Genomic DNA, 23002 nt, shown 5'->3' on the forward strand with positions numbered 1-23002 from the left:
AGTTTGAAGCTTTTACATGTTTCCATTCATCATGGTTATCTAAACAGGAGTATTATTTAGTATATTAATAGAGTGCCCCAGTTAAAGGAATATTCTGGGTTCAATACAAGCTACTCTCAATCGACTGCATTTGTGGTGTAATGTTGATTACCACAAAAAATTATTTCGACTTATCCGTCCACTTCTTTAAATAAAGAAAAAATCGAAGTTACAATGAGGCACTTACAATGGAAGTGAATGTGGCGAATTTTTGGAGGGTTTAAAGGCAGAAATGTGAAGCTTGTCATTTTATAAAAACACTTAGATTAATTCTTCTTTTAAAATGTATTATTTGAACTGTAAATGTGTTAAATCGTAACTCTTTCAGTCAATTTAGGGTTGTTGACATTACACCATCATGGCAATGAAGTTATAAAACTGGCTATAACTTTACACAGATATGCTTAGTAATTAATTTTATCACACTAAAATCATGTTAACACCCATATCGTTTATGTGTTGGGGCTATAATTTTGAAACAGTTTGTATTTCAACGTTTATGGATTAACCCCATTCACTTCCATTGTGCCTCACTGGAAACCAGATTCTTTTTTTTTAGAAAAGTGAGGCCAAGTCTAAATAAACGTTTGTGGTAATGAACAGTATGCCACAGATGTGTCGATTGAGCTAAACTTGCATTGAACCCGGAATATTAACACTTGGTAAAAGAGGCGTTTTAACGCGCCAATATCCTGACCTGTGACGTGTAGGCCTACTGAACATGTGCCAGAAGTGATAAGGCTCAAATACACAGTCACTGTGACTTATCTCAAAGAAAAGTCGAGCTCTTACCACTTTAACACATCTCCGCACCCAAGTTGTCTCGAATGACAAAAAGGAGCAAACAAATATGAACACAAATGAGAATTAATATTGCTAAATACTGGGCGAGTAAAATGTGCGCGTGCATGTACGTGAGCAAAGGGGGAGGGGCTGAACGTGGGCTCGAATGTTTTAATCAAATACCTGACAGAAAACGACTTGTAACACTCCTTAAATGTTCTCAAATATACTTTTAAAATATGTGTTTGTCAATGCATTAGATGAGATTTGCTAAACATATGTTGCTTTTTGTACCACTTAATTCTTCTGTGTGTAGACGGGATTTCACAGCTGCAAATCACTGTAAACTGTGTCCATCTGAAGAAGCCAACAGGGCATCAGCCAGCAAGCTCAGTTTATCGCCAACAACTAATAGTATTCGTATGTTGGCTACATACAGCGTTATTCTCAGTGTCTTTTAAATACTTTTATCATTGTATGCCCGATCACTTGTGTAAAAGAAACGACAGCGAAGTTGCTATGAAGCCTTGGAGACCATGCTGTGGTAAACGTACCTGTTCCCGTCTCTTCTGCCAGCGGCCGCAGGGGCTTTCCTCCAGGATTTCACTCTCATCCTCGCTCTCCTCCTCTTTGCCCCCGGACCCCGATATCCTCTCCGGTACGGACATCGTCATCTTACCCTAGCGTGCTCTTGTAACGGCTCCTTTAAGACCAACTGAGCACGCAGCAGGACCTTCGAAGGTTTGCAGCGATATTGTAGCTCCAAGAATGTATCATTGACGAATATAAAGTAGTGCCGATAATTGTCACAAGTTATATAGTTAAATCGTCCACTACATAAAGTACTGCAACGTACACCTAAATTATACGATTCGTGACCGTTTTAAAGCGCGGTAAAATATTCAGCGTTATGGTGAATTTAATCCCATCCTCAGAGATTCTTGGAAACAAGGCTTCTGTGAGCAGACAGTCTCAATCGCAGTCAACACAACACATATTCAATGTCCAAGAGCCCGACCAACAAGCATCATGTCATCTCTGTTTGGCTTTCCCTACTGAACCACTACTAGTGCTATCTGAATTTCCTCCTTTTAATTTGCTACCGTAAAGTTTAGACAATATGCACAGTCATAAAGTGCGCTCAAATGTCGTGTGCTAAAACTTCTAGTGCATGACAGATTACTTAACCTCATTCATCATTTACATAATAAATGGATTTCAGAATTGCATAAATGTGTGTGTGTGTATATATATATATATATATATATAAGTTTGGAATAATGTACAGATTTTGCCCTCATGGAAAGAAGCTGGAAATTTTATTCACCAAGGTGGCATTCAGCTGATCACAATGTATATAGTCTGGCCATTATAACGTGAAAATGTACTATTACAACTTGAATTTGTTTTTTTCAGAACTTAAACTGCTTCAAAGAGTTCTCATAAAATCTTCCAAGTGCTGCACTGACAGCTGTGCAGATCCTTGTCATTCTAGCTGTCAGTTTGTCTGGATACTCAGGTGACATTTCACCCCACACTTCCTGTAGCACTTGCCATATGTGTCTTGTCGGGCACTTCTCGCGCACCTTACAGTCTAACTTATCCCACAAAAGCTTAGATCCATAACACTCTTCATAAGTTTTTTTGAAATTTTAAGCATTGCATAGCCTTCAATCCTCAAAAACAATGATTGACTGATAAGTTTCTATGGAAAACTGATTCTTTTTTGCAATTTGTTTACCTAATATTGACCTTAAGACATTCCAGTCTATTGCATACAGTGGCAACTCAAAAACAAACACAAAGACAATGTTACGCTTCATTTGCCAGTATATGTATATATATCACCATAACATTTTGGTTACTTGAAACCTGATTTTGCACTTATATTAAACCACTGGTGTTGTTTGAATTATTTTATGCTACCTTTGTGTAATTTTTGGACCTTCAAAGTCTTGTCACCATTCAGTTGCTTATTCTTCTAATAATCTTCATTTGTGTTCAGCAGAAAAAAGTCATACACCTCTGGGATGGCATGAGGGTGAGTAAATGATGAGAGAATTCATTTTTTTTGCTGAAATATTCTTTTACCATCCTAGACAAACCATGAGACCTAAGATAGCTACGGTATCAAGGGCATAGTCAGAAAACTCCTTTTGAGTTGGCCTCAATAAAAATGGATGGGCCAAGTTTTCGCTCATTTTTTTTAACCAAATTTTCCTTAACAACAGAGAAGCAGTGCATACAAAAAGTTATTTCACACTTTCACAAATATGAATTTATGCATTTTTAAACTATTTTATAAAAATATATTTGAAGTCAAAGAATAATCTCTAATATTTTGGGTGGGCCTGGGTCTACTTTGGGTGGGCCCAGGCACATGTGTCAAACTACTCAAGTCATATGAGATTGTTCTAACTTGTTTTCATCAAGAGACACTCAATCTAAACCACGATGTGTGTGTGTGTGTGTGTGTGTGTGTGTGTGTGTGTGTGTGTGTGTGTGCGCGTGCGCGCGTGCGTGTGTCACACGACTAGTATAAGTATATACATATGAATCAGATTTGAGCAGTATTTGACCCCTGCATGATCCACCGGCAGTGGAGGGGACTCAGTGTAATAATACAGCTCCAACTACGGCATCTCCGTTTGGACAAAAAGTATCGTTTTCAGTCCATCAATAACGATGGGTGACACGATTTTTGAAGAATTAGAAGATTTTATGCATTTTTCTGTCGCCGATTTACCATCTCGTGGATATGCAGTGATGGAGGAGATCCGGCGACAAGGGAAACTCTGTGATGTTACCCTAAAAGTACTGTTATTTCCTTTGTTAAGAGTGAATTGTCTAGTGAAATGCTAACCAGGTAGCAATGGGCTGTCAGCATGGGAGAGGCTAGTGAACTACAGACACATTTTGTAGAAGGAAGAGCTGTTAAATGTTGTCAGTCGTTCATATCAGTTTTCCAAGGTCTCTTGTTGCAAACAGCTCCTGAAATAGATCATTATACTTTTTATATCACCTTTGCAGGAGTATTGTCAATCCAATTTTATGTAGTTAGCCATGTAGAGCTAACATCATCCTATGCAGCACAGTATATGATGTATAGCATAACTACAAAAGCACTGTAGACTATATAACGACATGCTGTTGTTATTGTTACTATTTACATTTACCTGTAGATACACTGGAAACAACAACGTTTTGGCCGTTAATTTTTTCTTATGCCTAATTTGTTATTATTTTCAAGCTGAGTTGAGTAGAAACACTTGTGACAACCAGTCATTTAAGACATCTTTAGTTAAGATGGTTATTTTTTTTTCTGGTACTTATTTATTTATTTATTTATTTTTTGATTGACTGACTTGCAGAAGTACCATGATACTACCATGTTTTTTGGACATGTACAATGGTTTTACCTTTGGTTTATGGACATGTATCCTGGTGTTCTTGGAAGTAGTTTAGAGTACTATTTGAAAACCATGGTAGGGTATAACAGAGCTGAAGGCCCCCTATAGTAAAAGGCACTTTTGATTTTGTTTTCTCCCAGAAACGGCAACAAACATCTTCCACAGTACTTTCCTTAACATCTATTTGTCACTATACTGTAAAGTAAATCTTCAAATGATTCATGAGATTATTGCATGCAATGTCAAAATATTGACTTTGAGGTCATTTGATCTAATATTTTATATATTTTTTATATAAAAATATATAAAGTTATTAAACTTTGTAAATGTCTGCTGATAATGAACATAGCTGAAATTATGACATTTATTTTGAGAAAAAATTCTTAGTAGTTATCATTTGGAGTTTTGTTGAAGGTGATTAAATCAAAACTATTTGAATGACTCTCCAATAAGTGAAAGGATGGTATTTGGGGTAAAAAAAGAAAAAAAAAAGAAAAAGTGCCTCTATGAAACATATTGTTTTTCTTAAGTGGGGCTAATAGATTTGTTGTGAAAAATGTGTGGGCTCACATTGACTGATCTAAAATGGTAAATCCTTTTCTGAAGTAGTTATTTTGAATTTATGTTAAGTAAATCTTAATTATGTTATCCCTTAATAAGGGAGTTCATCTTGCTGTTAGTTAGCAGATCATTAAACTGATTTATTTACATTCAAATACATACATTAAGTTTACTGCTCCTACAGTTGTGTCTGTCTGTACACTAATGGGATCATAACCCCTTCAGATTTACATTCCATGCTCTTTAATACCAGAACATGTAGCATTGTTATAAAATGACTCCCCTTCATTCCACTTTTCTGCTTCAAACTTAAAGTTCTGAATTTTTACATAAAAAATTGTCATTTTATGATGAATACTTGTCTTTCAATGATAATGTAGTGATAGCACATATATCAGCCACAACATTAAAACCAACTGCCTAATATTGTGTAGGTCCCCCTCATCGCACCAAAACAGCGCCAACCTGCATGTGTTCTGAGATGTTATTCTTCTCGCAACAATTGTAAAGAGCGGTTATCTGAGTTACCATAGATTTTTTTTCAATTCGAGCCAGTCTGGCCATCCTCTGTTGACCTCTCTCATCAACAAGGCATTTCCATCCTCAGAACTGCCCCTCATTTGATGTTTTTTGTCACCATTCTGAGTAAATTCTAGATTGTTGTGTGTGAAAATCCCAGGACATCAGCAGTTACAGAAATACTCAAACCATCCTGTCTGGCACCAACAATCAACCATGCGATTATCTAATCAGCCAATCGTGTGGCAGCAGTGCATAAAATCAAGCAGAGCTTTAGTTAATGTTCAAATCAACCATCAGAATGGGGAAAACATGTGATCTCAGTGATTTGGACCTTGGTATGATTGTTGGTGCTAGATGGGCTGTTTTTTTTGTTTTATCCCCTTTTATCCCCTTTTCTCCCTATGCCCAAATCCCACTACTTACTAGGTACTCATGTTAGCACGGTTACTCACCTCAATCCGGATGGCGGAGGACAATTCTCAGTTGCCTCCGCTTCTGAGACAATCAACCAGCGCATCTTATCACGTGGCTCGCTGTGCATGACATTGTGGAGACTCACAGCACGTGGAGGCTCATGCTATTCTCCGCGATCCACGCACAACTTGCCACGCGTCCCATTGAGAGCGAGAACTACTAATTGCGACCATGAGGAGGTTACCCCAATGTGACTCTATCCTCCCTAGCATCAGGGACAATTTGGTTACTTAGGAGACCTGGCTGGAGCCACTCAGCACACCTTGGATTCGAACTCGCGACTCTGGGGGTGGTAGTCAGTGTCAATACTTGCTGAGCTACCCAGGGCCCCAACCTAGATGGGCTGGTTTGAGTATTTCTGTAACTGCTGATCTCCTGGGATTTTTACACACAACAGTATCTAGAATTTACTCCGAATGGTGCCAAAACCAAAGAACATCCAGTCAGTGGGAGTTCTGTGGATGGAAATGCCTTATTGATGAGAGAGGACAACAGAGAATGGCCAGACTGTTTCAAACTGACAAAGTTTATGGTAACTCAGATAACCGCACTGTACAATTGTAGTGAGAAGATTAGTTTCTCAGAATGCTATTCTATTGGTTGGCACTGATTTGGTGGCAGAATGCTATTTTATTGGTTTGCACTGATTTGGTGGCACGAGGCGGCCCTACACAATATTAGGCAGGTGGTTTTAATGTTGTGGCTGATTGGTGTATATATTTTGCCCCTGCATAAAGCAGAATTATGTCTTATCTGAAACTTGTGCTCACATTCTGCTCTGCTGCTGTGTTTGTACTGTTGCATCATCAGCCCTTTATGTGGGTCACAGTGAACGATAATCCTCTATATCTCTTTTACCTGACATGCATATAACTTGTCTGCGCTGAATGACAGCTGGCTTATTTATTTCACATATACTACAAGTTATTTGTATTGCTGAGGATTAGGGAAACATTTCAGTATATCAGGTTTTTCTGATGGCTCACTGTCGCAGTATGTTGCAGCCCATGTGCATGATATATATGGTTCTCTGCTACTTTTTCTTCAGAATGGTGTCCACTTGATTTTGCACTCGGATAAAAAAATATGTATCTTTCTAGCTATACTCATACTTTGTATCTGAATGTCACATGAAACATTTTCATGACTTGATCCAAGACGTTTTTTATATTGTGTAAATGAAATGACCTGTTTGTGTATCTGTCTGTGTGTATGAAGGTAGGAGAGCATAAATTCAGTGCTCATAGGATAGTCCTCGCTGCTTCAGTTCCATACTTCCATGCCATGTTCACCAATGACATGGTTGAATGCAAGCAGGATGAGATCGTAATGCAGGGCATGGACCCCAGGTAAATGGCCAAAATTTAAAGGGACACTTTATATCTAGATATATTTTGTTGTTTGTAAGTCCTGTGTAAGATATGAATATTTGTATAAAAGTTTTTTGTTTTGCTTCTTTTCACAGTGCACTTGAATCACTAATAAATTTTGCCTACAATGGACACATAGCCATAGACCAACAGAACGTACAGGCTCTTCTGATAGGGGCCAGTTTCCTGCAGCTTCAAAATGTCAAAGATGCCTGCTGCTCATTTCTGCAACAGAGGTTCAGATTAAACAAACTCTAATTTCATAATAAGATATCTATTCAGTGAAATCCAGATTTGTGCTGTTGTGCGTGAAAATCCCAGATCAGCAGTTACAGAAATACTCAAACCAGCTTGTCTGGCACCAACAATCATGCCACGGTCCAAATCACTGAGATTTTCCCCATTCTTATGGTTGATGTGAACATTAATTGAAGCTCCTGACCCATATCTGCATGATTTTATGCATTGCACTGCTTCCACACGATTAGCTGATTAGATAATCGCATGAATATGTAGGTGTACAGGTGTTCCTAAGAAAGTGCTCAGTGAGTGTACACCTTAAAAATAATTTATTCACAGTGAACTTTGATAAATACAATGTACAGCATGCTTTCCTTTACATTATGCATTGTAAACGAATTTATCCTCGGGCAGAACATATTAATCAGAATGTGACACAACTGGTCAATTTTTTTGCAGAATTTCCTTTATTTCTAAGTTCTAACTGTATAGACAGGGTGCTTTTATTTTATGTTGTGCCATTCTTGCACATTTATTTTTAGAGACTTACTTAACAGGAAGGGGCTGTGGTTGACTAATTCAGCATGCTTTGCAAATTCAATGGGGGTGATGTGTGCTTGGATTATTATTTTGAATTTTTTTATATTTGTGGAATTAGAATCTTTGACCAGCACTTTCTCTTGCAAGTCCAGCAAATTGACGAGTCCCATCCTCATACAGACCTGACACTGACCATTTTTTGCATATTGCGCATAATAATTGCAAGAGCTGCCAAAACATTGCCTGTCCTAATCTGATTGTTTTACTGCTGCACAACTTCTGAAAGTCACAGTGCACAGATTTTGTATTACTCCTCTAGGATTTACCTGCCCCTAGAGAAAAATTATTATGGTTAGGTAAAATAATCTTGATTACTTTAAATAATGACAATTAGATGATTATGTAATTACTACGACAGGCCTAGCCCAAGTTATGGCACACCAATGCAGTGTTGAAGTGATACACCATTGATTCACTCACATTGTCTTGGACATGTTCTTTATTTTCAGGCTGCATCCAAAGAATTGCCTTGGTGTACGACAGTTTGCTGAGACTATGATGTGCACCACTCTTTATGATGCAACAAACAGCTTTGTTCACCAACACTTTGTGGAGGTGTCTATGTCAGAGGAGTTCCTGGCACTTCGGCCGGAGGAGGTGCTTGAGCTTGTGGGCTGTGATGAGCTCAACGTCCAAGCAGAGGAGCAGGTCAGAGATCTCTTGCAGACACACTGTAGTAATGCACATAAGGTGACATTAAATGGAAAACTGAATGGAAGTAGATTTAGTAAATGTTGTAGTTAACCCTTTTATGGTCTTCATAAATGAGCCCTACCTTTGGTCCTCTCTGTCATTTTTTACCGGAAAGAGCAAAGGTGTAACTTTTTTTATGATCATGATAATGATAACATTTCTTAAGTAATAATAAAAAAATGCACTTCTTTTGGGATTTTATGGTATTTTTTAATCTTGTTTAAACTTTTACATTTCTCAATATTACCATTAAGTTGCAAATGCAAATAAGCAAATTTATGAAATTTTAATACAGTAAAAAAATACATTTACTATACAGTTGAAGTCAGAAGTTTACATAAACCTTTAAAAATGTAAAACTGTTTTTCCACAATTCCTGACATTTAATCGTAGAAAACATTCCCTGTCTTAGGTCAGTTAGGATCACTATTTTAAGAATGTGATATATCAGAATAATATTAGAGAGAATTATATATTTCAGCTTTTATTTCTTTCATCACATTCCCAGTGGGTCAGAAGTTTACATACACTTTGTTAGTATTTGGTATCATTGCCTTTAAATTGTTTAACTTGGGTCAAACATTTTGGGTAGCCTTCCACAAGCTTCTCACAATAAGTTGCTGTAATTTTGGCTCATTCCTCCAGACAGAACTGAAGTAACTGAGTCAGGTTTGTTGGCCTCCTTGCTTGCACACGCTTTTTCAGTTCTGCCCACAAATTCACGCAGATCTTTAAAAAGTCTTACAAATCTTAAGTGATACAACAAAAGTCTTAATTGTCATTTAAAGAGGTCTAAAATTTGGGGGCAGAAAGACAGGAATCGTGATGTGACCTAATGTTATTATCAAACTTCAAAAGAATACGATTTAATTAAATAAATGCATGCACTCCTTAAGAGTGAAAACACTGCACTGTTGTATGTTCTTCAAGCACATGGGGGCATGTGAGTGTTTTCAGCTGATGCAGAGCAGTTCACAGTCATTATGCCATATTGGAAATATATGACAAACTATCACTAAAGATCAACTGTTGATGATGATGATATCGTGTTGATGAAATATGACAATGTTTACTTTTAATTGTTAATATTGTAATACATTGTAGATTATTGTAGGAGTGCACATTTAATATCCCTTATTTGTTTGAATTAGCAGCTGGAAGCAGTGAAGTGCTAACATTTCAAAATAAGTGTCCCCGGTGTATTTAAAAGTTAACTGTCTTTAAAGTTAAAAGTTCCATTCTATTAATCAAATCTGTCCTCCCAACCATAAAGTGCATCTGGAATTTAATTAAATTTGGCTCTTATAGCCTCTGTCTTGCCCTCCCCATTACAGGAAGAAAAGACTAAGAATATTTAATAAAGCTAATAAAAAAAAAAAAATGATTGGCAGATTGACTGGCTTTCTTTCGACACTATCGAATCAGCACAATCCAGTATCAGTCAACCTCTAATTGTATCTATTTCCGTAATGGTACGTAAACCAATTTTAATGTTATATATGTGAAAAACACCTGTAACCCTGCACTAAGCAACGCTTGTATAAGTGCGCTGTAAAATAGACATTTGCATTACTTAGTAGTTCAGCAAGTTCATATACTGTATGTGATCATATATTTGTGTCATGCTATGTTTCATACCTTTTATAAGAATACTCATCTGTTAGATCACATACAAAGCGGAAGTATGTCACTTGAAATTGTTGTAGGGTCTATTCCAGCACAATCTGTGTGTAACCATCTGTTGCATTGGTTACAATGAACCCATTGCATTTGTTTGAAGTGTGGATGCAGGGTTCTAAAACAACATTTATAGATGAAGTGAACATAGCATTACAAACTTTGCAATTGATTCACACAAAAATTTGCATTCTTCATAGATAATTTTAAACTTACCCTCTTTTTTCTTTTCTTTTTTTGTAAACAGTCCTGGGCCTTGCAGGTGTTTCCCTTTCTTTTTTTTCTTGTTTCAATTAAAACGTCCTGTCAAATAGTAAATGTGAGTTTTAATCAGATATTCTCTTTTATTACTGTACAATGTAATCGTCACACCTTTTTGTCTTACTTTAATTGCCACACCTTTTTCCAGCATGCTTGTAGATGATAAACATGTAAATGTATTAACTGACTTGTACGAATCCGTTCAGACAACATTTCCATGATTTCGTGTTCCATTTGGAAATAAAATAGAACTTGTTTCCAACTGAAAAAAATATACTAAGATGAGAAATTAAACTTGCAGTGCAAACAAATAACCCATAGTTCACACCATCATATTGCAAACAGTGCAAGCAACTTGCAAGCTGTGGAATGCAAACAGTCCAGCCTTCCAGTGACCCATATTCTTTAAAAGCCTCTCTGAAAATATTTTTTGTTAACACGCAGGAATGAATGAAAGATGTGCATGTTTCACATGTTCAGAATATTAGTCCCTTCAAAAATGTATTATTGAGAAAATATTATATACTGGTGAAGGTGAAAAATGAATTACTTCAGAATATCCGTGTCTAGACCTTTCTGTAGATGTAGATAGTGTAGATCATCATTGAATCACAGAAAACTTGCCTCTTTTGCTCTGACTTATAACCTTCAAAATAACAAAAAGAAACAACAAATTAATTCATTCATAACCCAAACTGCACAGTTCATATAAGACATCAGAAAAGACAATGTGATTTCTATCATTCACAATTTAAAACCATTCACAGAGTATGAAATGGTTTCCCATTTCTGGTTCTGGTCCTCAACAATTATTGGCATGCAGAATAAGTTTTTAGCATTCTACAAAAGCATGTTTTTTGAGTGTACTAAATGGAACATTAATTTATAACAAACAGGCTACAACCAAAAAACACGTTAATATTTAACTTTAATATTTTTTTTTTTTAACCAAGAGTCAAAAATATAGTGTTAAAGAGCAGCAATTACATAAATACTTTATTTAAAAATAGAAGACGCAGGGTGCATGGGCTGAAGTGAATCATTTATTTGAACTGGTTCATTTACAGTAACTGAATAATCAGAACAAACTTATTTACTAAAATGAATCGGACAATCCAAAGCTACATATAAGTGGTTTGGGTTGTCGCTTGTTGTAACTGGTTCGCTTACATTTTGATAATGAATTAATAATTTTTGTCTACATTTTGCTCTATAAATATAACAAATTCAATCTTGCATAATATTGACTTCAATCTTAAGATATTAATTACTTTAGCAATGTGTAGGCTATAATCCATAGGTCTAATGTTATTTGAATATACTGTAACTGAAAATGAGAACTATAATCTGATTACAATAAATTTATTCAAAATCAAATGACATTACAGTACCGTAACTAATTTGGCTACTTTGTAAAAACATTACACCCAACTGTTCCCATAATATATAAACATGTTGTTATAATAATAAATATAATTTATTACTCACCTATGACAGTGAAGATCTGGATTGGGATGAAGTGGTTCGCTAACAAAAGTATAAAAAACTTTGTTAAGGACAAATATAGACAAAGATGAAATTCTTCATGGGTAAAGTAAAATACTTCACATCGCAAGACTTCAGGCATATACAGTTCCAGGCAATACATTTAACATGTACCTCCCACATCTTTGATCATACATTGGAAGGACCACTTTAAGGAGGTGGAGCGGTACTCTGTTGCTGCGGTCACTATTTTCTGCCAGTTGGGATCAGGTAGGCTATATCACTACTTTAATGGCAAGTAAATTCCCTTAATGGCTTGACTTGATGAAGAAATTAATTTTGATCCGTGTGAGTGATAGTGGAAGGAAGAGCGCAAAAATCAGTTGAACTCAGTGCTGAAGTGTGATTAATCAACACGAGCTGAAAATGTATGCCAGTTGGCAGGGCCGGCCCAAACCTTTATGGGGCCCTAAGCAGAATTTGATTTTTGAATAAGTGAGCAGCTCCACTTAAATTTTTTCCCCATTAATGAACTTTCTGTAGGTGTAGTGGAAGCTTCGGCCATCAGGTTTTTCAGGAATGTGAAGTTTTCCTTTATAGGCAGTGGCCCTCTGCTTACCAGATCAGTCCTTTCTGAGTCAGACAGGATAGATGACCACATCAGTGGATGTACATGCTGGGAAGTGCTCCTCGCATGCAGAGGATGGACCTGATGAAAGATGAAAATAATAATAAAAGCTAGCCATGTTAGATGTCATATTAGACGGTAATGCAACTGTCTGTCAAAAACAAAGGTATGGTTTATCCATATAAATATAATGATCTGGGATTGTTGAAAAATCATCATCAGCTGTAGCACTGGAACTTGGGGCAGGTGGCGTTGGTTGTGCCCCACGTCCAAAATATTTCAACAGTGCTCCTAGGGAAGTTTCATAAGAGTACATATTTGACAGAATATTTGACAAGATATGTTATTTTCTCAACACAAATTATTATACACAGCAGCAAGCCATCTGTACACCTAAACAACAACCCTTAATCTATAACTAGCTAATTGAGGCATAATGATATTGGAATATAATAGCAAAGACCCCAAAATGGTAGACTAATGTAAATAATGTTAAGTTGTTATCAGTACAAAGTTTATGGAACAGAAGCTTTTTTTTATTACAAAAATATATACACAGGAAAGTTATTTTTACACAGAAGACAAAAACTTTAATCTAAAACTTGCTAAGTAATATGTTGTACTAATAATATATTAAGATGTCAAGGCTATTTACGGATGATTAATCAAACTTTCCTAAAAAAGAAGATATGCTACATAGGCTATGTTAACTAACTAGCCAGCTAAAGTTAACGTAACTTAGCCTAGCTACTTAACATACCTTTATCGTGCTGTTTTTTCTCTTCCTCTGTTTTCTTCTTTTTCCTTTTCTTTGCACCAGAGGATATGTCCTTTTTTGTGACATTGCTGTTTTGCTGTCTGAATGGGCTTGCATCCTGCAGCCTGTTAACATAATATTGCACTTAATATTGCGTTTTTGTATAATTACCATTGTCCATTGACAGTATAATCACAAATTTTTTTTTGATGTGCTCTTGGGGGCCCCCTGGTGGCCACCGGGGCCCTAAGCAGCCGCTTAGTTCGCTTATGCCTTGGGCCGGCTCTGCCAGTTGGGATCACTGTCTGCTTTAATAGCAAATAAATCCAGACAGGATGGCTTTAATGCATAAGAGTATATCCAAACAAACAAATTGATAGTATTTTTTGGGAGTTGTAATGGAAGGAATACTGCAAAAATAGTTTTCTATTGCTCTTAGCCTACTGTCATTCGACAGCTCACTGTCATTCGACTGCTTTAATGGCAAGTAAGTTCCATAAAACGTTGTTAATGCATAAGATTAGTTCCATGAGAATAAATGATTATAATTCCTTGGAGTTACAGTAGAAGGGAGCAAAATTCAGGGCTTTGGAATTCAATTGAAGAGATTACATTTCCTCATCTTACAGTTGTCAGTGGTTCCAGCCATTTGCCGAAGTGGCTGGTCACGTGACCTGCCACCAGCTGGCTGTCTCCTGCCATTATGGACTGGCAGGTCTTGTGAGCTGCCACTGTCATCTCCTCATCTGTCTTTATGATGTATGCTGCGTTCCGCTCGTGCCACACATCTGATCTGCTTGTGATGTGCTGCACTTGTGACACCTGCATGTCATCTTTAATATTGAGACCGTCGAATGAAGGTGCAATTTAATGACTTATTTTATCTAGGCAAGCTTATATATGATGATGTGTAAATGTCACTGATTCTATCTTAATTAAACTGATTTGGAAATTAGAAAAGTTCTTTATATTTATGCAATACCGCCAGTGAGAAGATTTCAACGGTATGATAACCATCCGCTTTAAAACCGAGGTATATTCTGAAACCTTGAAACAGTTACATCCCTAATTGTGGGTGTGTTATTGTCTCAACCCCTCATTTCTGAGTGTGTGTGTTTAGCATTTTGGCTGATTTATTGGTTTTATTTGACAAATTTAAAAAAAATATATATTTTTGTTATAGTCTCACCAGTTCAGTTTTGTGCGTGTGAGCGTGGGTATAAATGTTTTGCACTTTAGGTGTTTTATGGTCTCAGCCTTTAATTTTGGTGTGTTTTTTCTGTATTGTGGCTGATTTATTGATTGTATTTGAAAGATAAAAAAAATAAAAAATGCTCTGTGTTGTTGTCTTTCCCATTCATTTTCAATGGTCGGTCAAGTTGACCACAAAGAAAAAAGGTGTTGCTTTGGTGTATGCCCAAATTATTATAAAAAATTGTTTTTATATTCAGATGGCAAGTGGAGGAAAAGTCACCAAGTCTTGTAATGCTCAGCTAAAGGAAACAATTTTTTATTAAGTCATCAAAACTGATTCCAATCAAAAAACACAGAAGGCCATAGGAGGTTTAATTATGTACCTGATTTGAGTGTTTTCCTTTACGTAACCACATATTTCCATTGCGCCATGACATTAGAAAAGGAAAACATGATATTGCTCTTGTTTTTTGGTTGTAGGTGTTTGAGGCTGTGCTTGCTTGGGTGAGACATGCACGTGAAGATCGGGAGCCACAGTTACCAGAGTTGCTGTCTAAAACACGGTTGCCTCTGTGTCGACCTCAGTTCCTGGCTGACCGCGTTCAACAGGATGAGCTTGTGCGCTGTTGCCACAAATGCAGGCCAGTTTATTTCATACAAGTAACCTATGCTATATAAATACAGTAAATGCTGCTTTAAAGGATGGATGGATTGATAGATAGACCTTTTTGAAAGTCTTGGTCCATTTGAAAATTCAGTCAATGTAAATCTGGGATTTGGAGAACTTTTGATTGTCAGCTGTGCAAAAAAATGAATTCCTATCAGTTAGAACAGTCTAAATGTCTGTGCCAAGTTTGTTGGATGTAGTTTTAAAGCTCTAGGATGAGTTGTGGTCATACAACAGGGATTTTGAAAGAAATAAAAACCCTAAACCAAGTCTATAGAATACCAGTATGTTGCCTTTGTCAAGATACAGGATCATTTGAAAGATGTTACTCCCAACAGGGACCTTGTTGATGAGGCGAAAGATTACCATCTCATGCCGGAGCGACGACCCCACCTCCCAGCCTACAAAACCCGACAGAGATGTTGCACGTCTATCGCAGGACTAATCTATGCAGTTGGGGGCCTCAACAGTGCTGGTGACATATTTCTCCCAATTTTCTACATTCTCTTCTCTTTAGAAACCTAATTTGATATTACTGTGAAGTGAGAATTGTTTCAGTGAATAGTTACATCAAGTCAGTGTTTTATTTACAGGTGACTCATTAAATGTTGTGGAGGTATTTGATCCCATTGGAAACTGTTGGGAGCGATGTCAACCTATGAGCACAGCCCGAAGCCGAGTGGGTGTTGCTGTTGTAAATGGACTGATTTATGCTATTGGTGGTTATGACGGTCAATCACGGCTTAGAACTGTAGAAGTTTACAACCCAGAAACTGACACATGGACCAAAGTTGCAAGCCTGAATACTCAACGCAGGTTAGAAATTGTTTTCATATTAAACACATTATCCTGTCTTAGTAGATGTAAGGGAAATATATGTTGCCTATTAGCCTATGTATTTTATTGTTGATCATGAAATAACTTGCCCTATGAGGGTCTGCACAAAGTTTTAGTTAAATGGGATAAACTGCACATAGTATACATGATGTTTCACTTGCTTTTGGTCTCTCCCTCTCCTCTATCTGTATAGTGCAATGGGAACAGTTGTGGTTGATGGAAATATATATGTTTGTGGTGGATATGATGGGAAATCCTCTCTAAATTCAGTTGAGTGCTATTCCCCAGAGACTGACAGGTAAGTCAGAGGTTCTGTAGATCAGGAAACATGTTAAGATCAATGTAATGTGGCCAGTTTGTTAGAACCAAAGCATCCTGCTGACTATTAAACAATGCTTTTAGGTGTCTGTATGTGTTTGTACCAGTGGCATAGACATCATTAGATACAGGGTCAATTATCATGGGATTAGTGTTGCTTGTCTGCAGTGTAAAGAAAAAAAATGGTAGCTAGCCATACATCTTTGTATCTTGGGCATTTCTTTCCACTGTGGAATTCTAGAAAGTAAAGTCTCGTTAAAACATGTTTCAGACTTTTCAGTTTTCTTCTCAACCAACACTGTATGTGAGTGTATCACTGGAGATTTATGTCATTTGTTTTCTGAATGTCATAAACATTTCCACCACATCTCAAATTCTGTGTTGTGCTTAATATAATTCCATGTTGGAAATTACATGTTTAATGACTGTGGGACAGTTTTTTAAAATTGAAAAATGTATTGTTTAATTTTTATTTTACTCTTTGTTTAAATATTGAAAGTCTGTTTCAAGGCTGCAGAGGATCGTGTGTGAGAGAGAGATTGTTTACGGTCATGTCCATCGTGTGTGTGTGTGTGTGTGTTTGTTCTTTGTTTCAGTTTATTATTATTTATTTTGAAAAGCCGGTTCTCGCCTCCTCCTTTCCATTGATCACTTTACACTGGTGCCGAAGCCCGGGAAGGAGGAGGCGAGAACTGGCTTTTCAACATAAATAATATTTTAATAATAAACTGAAACAAAGGACAAACACACACATGACGGACATGTCCGTAAACGATCTGTCTCTCCCACACGATCCTCATTAGTCGACCCTTATCCCTCTCGGGAGGCTTGATTAACCTAATACGGGACCGGGTGTGTACGATCACGACCCGGCCCCGCCCTCCGCTCTGCCACAAAGGCTTAAACAGTAAATTCTGCACATAAAAGGCATTTGAAAAGTACCAAAAATAAATGATGAAGGCCTGGAAATAAGTTTCCAAATACGTTTTATCTGAATATTCCAGGTTCAGTATAAAATTAGCTCAATCAAAAGCATTTTTGGCATGTTGTAATGTTGATTGCCACAAAAATGAATCTCGACTTCTATTTCCTTTTCTTTAAAAAAAAGCAAAAATCTAGGTTACAGTGAGGCATTTACAATGGAAGTGAATGTGACCAATATTTGGAGGTTTAAACTAAATGGGAAGCTTAGAATTTTACAAAAGCACTTAAATGAATTTAGCTGGTGCCCCTTGCATCGCAGCCAATTCCACCACTGATCATTGTGTACAAACTATCATTCTTTTTTGAGTACATTAGCAAGCTTCTTTTGTTTTTTTTTCTCCATTGACCAAGACTCTGTTAAAATAGTCATGCTGACACCTCCTGTCTTTTTGTTTCAGAAAGTGAAACTGTTTTTTATTTGATATGGTCCTCTGAGTGGACTGGCGACCTGTCCAGGGTGTCCCCCGCCTTTCGCCCAATGTTAGCTGGGATAGGCTCCAGCCCCCCGCGACCCTGTACACAGGATAAGCGGTTGACGATGGATGGATGGATGGATGGTCCTCTGAGAACAAATTCTGTTCTTACATTATCATTTAAAACAGATGGCCAGTCAGCAGTGTCTATTGGTGCAATCTTTTTGTAGATGCATGATGTTGTGCTGTGCTAAGGTAGAGGGCACTGGTGCACTTGATGCTGCATCACTGGGCTGTGCTAAGGTAGAGAAGATGTCTGCAGGTGGCCCAAAATTTGCAGGGGTGGGATTCTAATATTTCAAAAGTGCATTTGAAGAGAAAACCGGGGTATATGGTTGTTATATAATATTAATAAAAAGCTGCTATAATATAACAATAAATAATGAAAATGCAATGGCTTACAACTATTAATTACAAAAGGGGATGAAAAAAAAGGAAAAGCGTTTTAATTTACTTTTAAAATTTCTCAATATTTATGTTAAATTTTAGGTTATTCCCCAAAAAACATCTGAATAGTTTTTCCAACATTCCCTAATGGCAGTTTCATGGTTTACAAACACATCTTCGGTTAGTGTAATTCATTTAAGGTAAAAGTAACTCACATTAACTCTAGTTAGCTATTTAAATTAGCAAATGTTACTAGTATCGTCCAAAGTAAGTTAGTAACACTGATCCAAGAGTAATTAGATAAACTATCATTACACATTACCTCTGTTCTTATCCCATTTTGGTTCCTCTTCTCTTCTTCTTTTTCTTCCCTGGGCACGAGAGGGCTTTGTTGTTTTTGACATGTTTGAAGAAGGTTTCTGATGTTAATTTATCTTGTTCAGTGACCGTGTCACTTCAGATAACTGAACTCGCCCATCCCCCACGATCAGGTAGTCTAACTATGAGAGTGGGGGGTGATTGATGCACCAGGACGGGGTGACTCCGAGGGCAACAGAAATATAAGCTATGTAGTTATGTTGTTGTGGGGCCTTTTCGCTTTTTTTTGTAATATTTCGAATTAATAGAATTAAAATAGTATTAGCAAAAAAAAAATCACTCACTTATTTGGGCGTCTCCTATGGGTGGACGGCACCCCTAGCATTTGCCTAACCACGGGCCGGCCCTGAATGAACCTGGTATATTCCATTGTTACCTTCATATAGCCAAAAGCAAAAAAAAAAAAAAAGGAAACTGTTTGTTTTAATTTAAATCAACCCCTGGGACATGAAAGTGCTCGAAGTTGAAGTTGCATGTGTGCATCTCTTTGTTTTCAGATGGACGATAGTTACAGAAATGAGTGCAAGTCGCAGTGCTGCTGGTGTTACTGTTTTTGAAGGCAGAATATTTGTATCAGGTGGTCATGATGGTCTACAGATCTTCAATACGGTAAGTATGCATTATTTATCTGACTAAATTGTTTTTAGGTGTCTTTTTGTTTTTAAGGTATAAATTGTGTTTAGTTTACATTTTATTTTATTTTTAAATATGATGATGATGAGTTTTCACATACCACTGCAAAGTTGTTGTTTAATGTGTCTGCCACTAGATGGAGTACTACAACCAGCATACAGCCTCGTGGCACTCTGTTGCTCCCATGATGAACAAACGCTGTCGGCATGGTGCTGCAGCTTTGGCCAGCAATCTCTATGTGGCAGGAGGTTATGATGGCTCTGCGTTTCTCAGTGGAGCAGAGGTGTACAGCTCAGTAGCTGATCAGTGGAGCCACCTAGTGGCCATGAACACTCGGCGCAGCCGTGTTTCTCTGGTGGCAAGCTGTGGTCGACTCTATGCAGTGGGAGGTTATGATGGACAATCCAATCTCAGCTCTTTGGAGATGTACGACCCAGAAATAAACCACTGGACTTTTATGGCACCAATGGTGTGCCATGAAGGTGGAGTAGGGGTTGGCTGTATACCCCTGCAAACTGCTTAATGCCACAATCTCCCAAAGGACATTTTTGCTTATATATATATAAAGAGTTTTGTACTGAGTGATTTAACAAGTGGCATTAATCATCATGATGTCTTGTCCCAAACATATGTTTGCAGCAAAGGTACTATAATTAAGGCTTTCACTTTGAGAAAAGCCTATCGCAGAAATGCCAGTACACTTTTGATAGTGACATAATAAAAATCCTGTTTTGTTTGTTTGACTTCCAAATGTTGAATTTACACACATGTTTTGGAATTATGTCCTGCTAGGACTTTTATAAGAATCAAGAAGATGTAAGCTCCCAGAATTGGGCTGCACTTCTGTTAAACAACAAACAGCATTTGGTAGTAAAAATAGAATGTAACATGAACAAACAAAAATGTGCTAACTGGGTGAAAAAAAAAAAAAAACATTCTCAAGTCTGACATATTTTGCACTGTAGTAGTATGACTGTCTCTCTTAGTGTAAACAGATCATTTTGGTGTCTTCTATACAATGAAAGTGAATGGTGACTTATGCCATAACATACCCCTTTCTTACGGAAAACAACAGAAAGTGATACAACTTCTGAACAACAAGTGTCACAAAAAGCATCACTTCTTGGCTAATATTATAGTATAAAGATTGACTTGTTATTCTTTAAAACTGGACGCTATTTTAGATAGACAGGTGAACCACTGCCATAATTGGGAGAGTCTGATGTAGTGGATACTTATTAAGGATAATTAAGATCTTACAAAGTCATTTTTATTATATGTAATCAAGAACTTTTATTAATTAGAAGTTCTAAACATTTGATTTGGGATATTGCTTATTATTAATGCTGCTGTTTTGACAAACATGATGGAAATCTATTGTGAGCAACTGATGTATGTACAAAACAGATCTGCTAGTTGTGCCATGAACATTTCCTCTTTACATGGGACTACATTTTGATACATTTTGTACACTTGGTTCACTTGAATTCCCACTTTTGAAGAAGACAAAAAAAAAACAAGTATTTCTTAATCGGGTTCACTTTGTATCTTGATCTTGTTGGTTTTGGGAGAGCAAATCACCAGCTCTTAATTCTTTCGTTATTGGTTTTGACTGATTATGAAATGGATTGGTGGATCTCATCCCATGTCTTTTTCTTTTTTTCTAGATATTTTTCTTGTATTAGTGAGAATCAGCACATATACCAAAAAGAAGTAGAGTGAACTTGACAGTTTGATATGACCATTGTCAGATACGGATGTGCTTTCTGGACTTTTCTCTTGTGTCATCAGGTCCTCTTGGAAGTATGAGTGCAGAAAGGAGATTTAAAATGTACAATGTCCTCATGTTTGTGCAAAAAAAAAGAAAGGAAAAAAAAGTGTTAGTTGACTGTAAGGGACTGACTGTATGGAGCATTACATTTTCAATTAGTTTTCTTTATTTTCTCAGACATTACTTGTTTTAAATTTCAAATAACACAAACCTGAATTTGGGATTACTGACTGTGAATTCAACATGGTATATTTTTTCCTACTCTTATTACCATTACTGCATATCTCTGCTGATTTAATTGTATGATTTATTTTGTATTAACTTCCAGTTGTTGTGCAGTATTTCTATAGTAATTAGTTTTTTGTCTCTAATTTATTATTAGCTGTAATATTATCTCTTTTTTATAGAATTGCACATATTAGTTTATCTGTCATAGAAATGAGAATCAAGTTTACGTTTTATGGAAATCTAATATATATATATGTACATATATCTATATATATGGATCAATTAATCTTCTCTTTAAAATGTTCTTCAGCTACCTCCGATTGAGATTAGAGAGCTTAACAGGGACAAAGATCGAGTCAGTTTCCCTATTACCTATAAAAAAATTTCCATTTAACCTGAAGGACCTTTTTGGCATTAACTGAAATCTTTTGTGTGTGACAAAAATATTCTTTTTCACATAATTCTTAAATGTCTTTAATAAATGTTGATTTTATGAATGTAATTCTGTCTGGTGTCGTCACTTTCCCTGTGATGCAAAACAACTTAGTCACACCCTTTGTTTGGGTGGTATTTTAGTTCAGACTACTTGTGCCTGCTGTTAGTGTGTGAGAGTGCAGGATGACCGGGAACATGATGAGAATGCTAGCAGTCTTTCTGCTCATCTCTGTGATTAACTATTCAACAGCTTTTCCCATGGAGACACTTCAAAAGGTAATACTAAAATGTTTGAATCTTTACACAGAGACCCAATAAACATACTAGCATGAATGCATTGCAGAAACATCTTCATGAATTGTCATATTTAAACATAAGTGTTATAAAACTCCTGAAACCTAATCCTACATCCTGCTATGTTTTTTTTAATGGATCATGATATTTAATAATGAGACTGCAAAGCTTGAAGATCCACTTGCGGATATGCATTTTCACTGTGTGTACATTAGTAACTAGAGTCATATTACAGAAACATCCTTAATCTAGAAAACAATTTTTTTAAATACTAACATGAACTTGTAAAATCTTAACTCAAAGGGATATATCACCCCAAATTAGATTTATGTCATTATTATACCACCAAAAGTTTTGAAACACTTGACCAAAATGTTTCTCATGATCTTAAAAATCTTTTGATCTGAAGATGTATGCTAAAATGTTTGAAATTAGTTTTGTAGACAAAAGTATAATTGAGCCAACATATTAATTTATTTCATTATAAAACCAAAATTTTATGAAAAAAAAAAAAAAAGATTTTGAAATTGATGACCTTGGACCAAATAATAAATTAAAGCAGCCAATAAGTGCCCAACATAGATGGGAACTCCTTCAATACTTTTTAAAAGCATCCCAGGGTGATACCTCAAGAAGTTGGTTGAGAAAATGTCAAGAGTACATTTCTGCAAATTCTAGGGAAAGGGTGACTACTTTGAAGATGCTAAAATACAACACAATTTTGATTTATTTTTTATTTTGTTTAGTCACAACATAATTCCCATAGTTCCATTTATGCTATTCCATAGTTTTGATGACTTTTATTCTAAAATATGAGGAAACAATGAAAAAAAAAACAAAGATAAAAAAGAATAAGTGTTTCAAAACTTTTGACCAGTAGTTTAACTAACCCTATCATGGTCC

The 23002-nt window shown here is 36.5% G+C and overlaps 2 protein-coding genes across 2 annotated transcripts in view; one reads left to right on the forward strand and one right to left on the reverse strand.

Annotated features, from left to right (window-relative positions):
* The window catches only part of nrbp2a (nuclear receptor binding protein 2a), a 40231-nt gene extending 38362 nt beyond the window's left edge, over positions 1 to 1869 (reverse strand). The window contains exon 1 of the mRNA XM_052134800.1: positions 1377 to 1869. Within this exon, the coding sequence (XP_051990760.1) occupies positions 1377 to 1496 (120 nt within the window). The 5' untranslated portion in view covers positions 1497 to 1869. The remainder of the gene's footprint in view (positions 1 to 1376) is intronic.
* Positions 1870 to 3485: 1616 nt separating this feature from the next.
* LOC127648598 (kelch-like protein 18) lies at positions 3486 to 21846 on the forward strand. The gene is made up of 10 exons (XM_052133264.1): positions 3486 to 3636; positions 7008 to 7138; positions 7255 to 7395; positions 8449 to 8647; positions 15175 to 15335; positions 15700 to 15836; positions 15955 to 16177; positions 16392 to 16496; positions 19236 to 19347; positions 19508 to 21846. Exons 1-10 carry the CDS (start codon positions 3508 to 3510, stop codon positions 19892 to 19894), a joined length of 1725 nt encoding a protein of 574 aa, XP_051989224.1. The 5' UTR covers positions 3486 to 3507; the 3' UTR covers positions 19895 to 21846.
* The last annotated feature ends 1156 nt before the right edge of the window (positions 21847 to 23002 follow it).

The sequence above is a fragment of the Xyrauchen texanus genome, chromosome 9 (assembly GCF_025860055.1).
Source record: "Xyrauchen texanus isolate HMW12.3.18 chromosome 9, RBS_HiC_50CHRs, whole genome shotgun sequence".
Lineage (NCBI taxonomy): Eukaryota > Metazoa > Chordata > Actinopteri > Cypriniformes > Catostomidae > Xyrauchen > Xyrauchen texanus.

Coding starts and splice junctions, on each gene's coding strand:
- LOC127648598 (XM_052133264.1), top strand. CDS start 3,508: ATGGGTGACACGATTTTTGAAGAATTAGAAGATTTTATGCATTTTTCT. Junction 7,396..8,448: donor TGCTCATTTCTGCAACAGAG/GTTCAGATTAAA, acceptor CTTTATTTTCAG/GCTGCATCCAAAGAATTGCC. Junction 15,336..15,699: donor CGCTGTTGCCACAAATGCAG/GCCAGTTTATTT, acceptor TACTCCCAACAG/GGACCTTGTTGATGAGGCGA.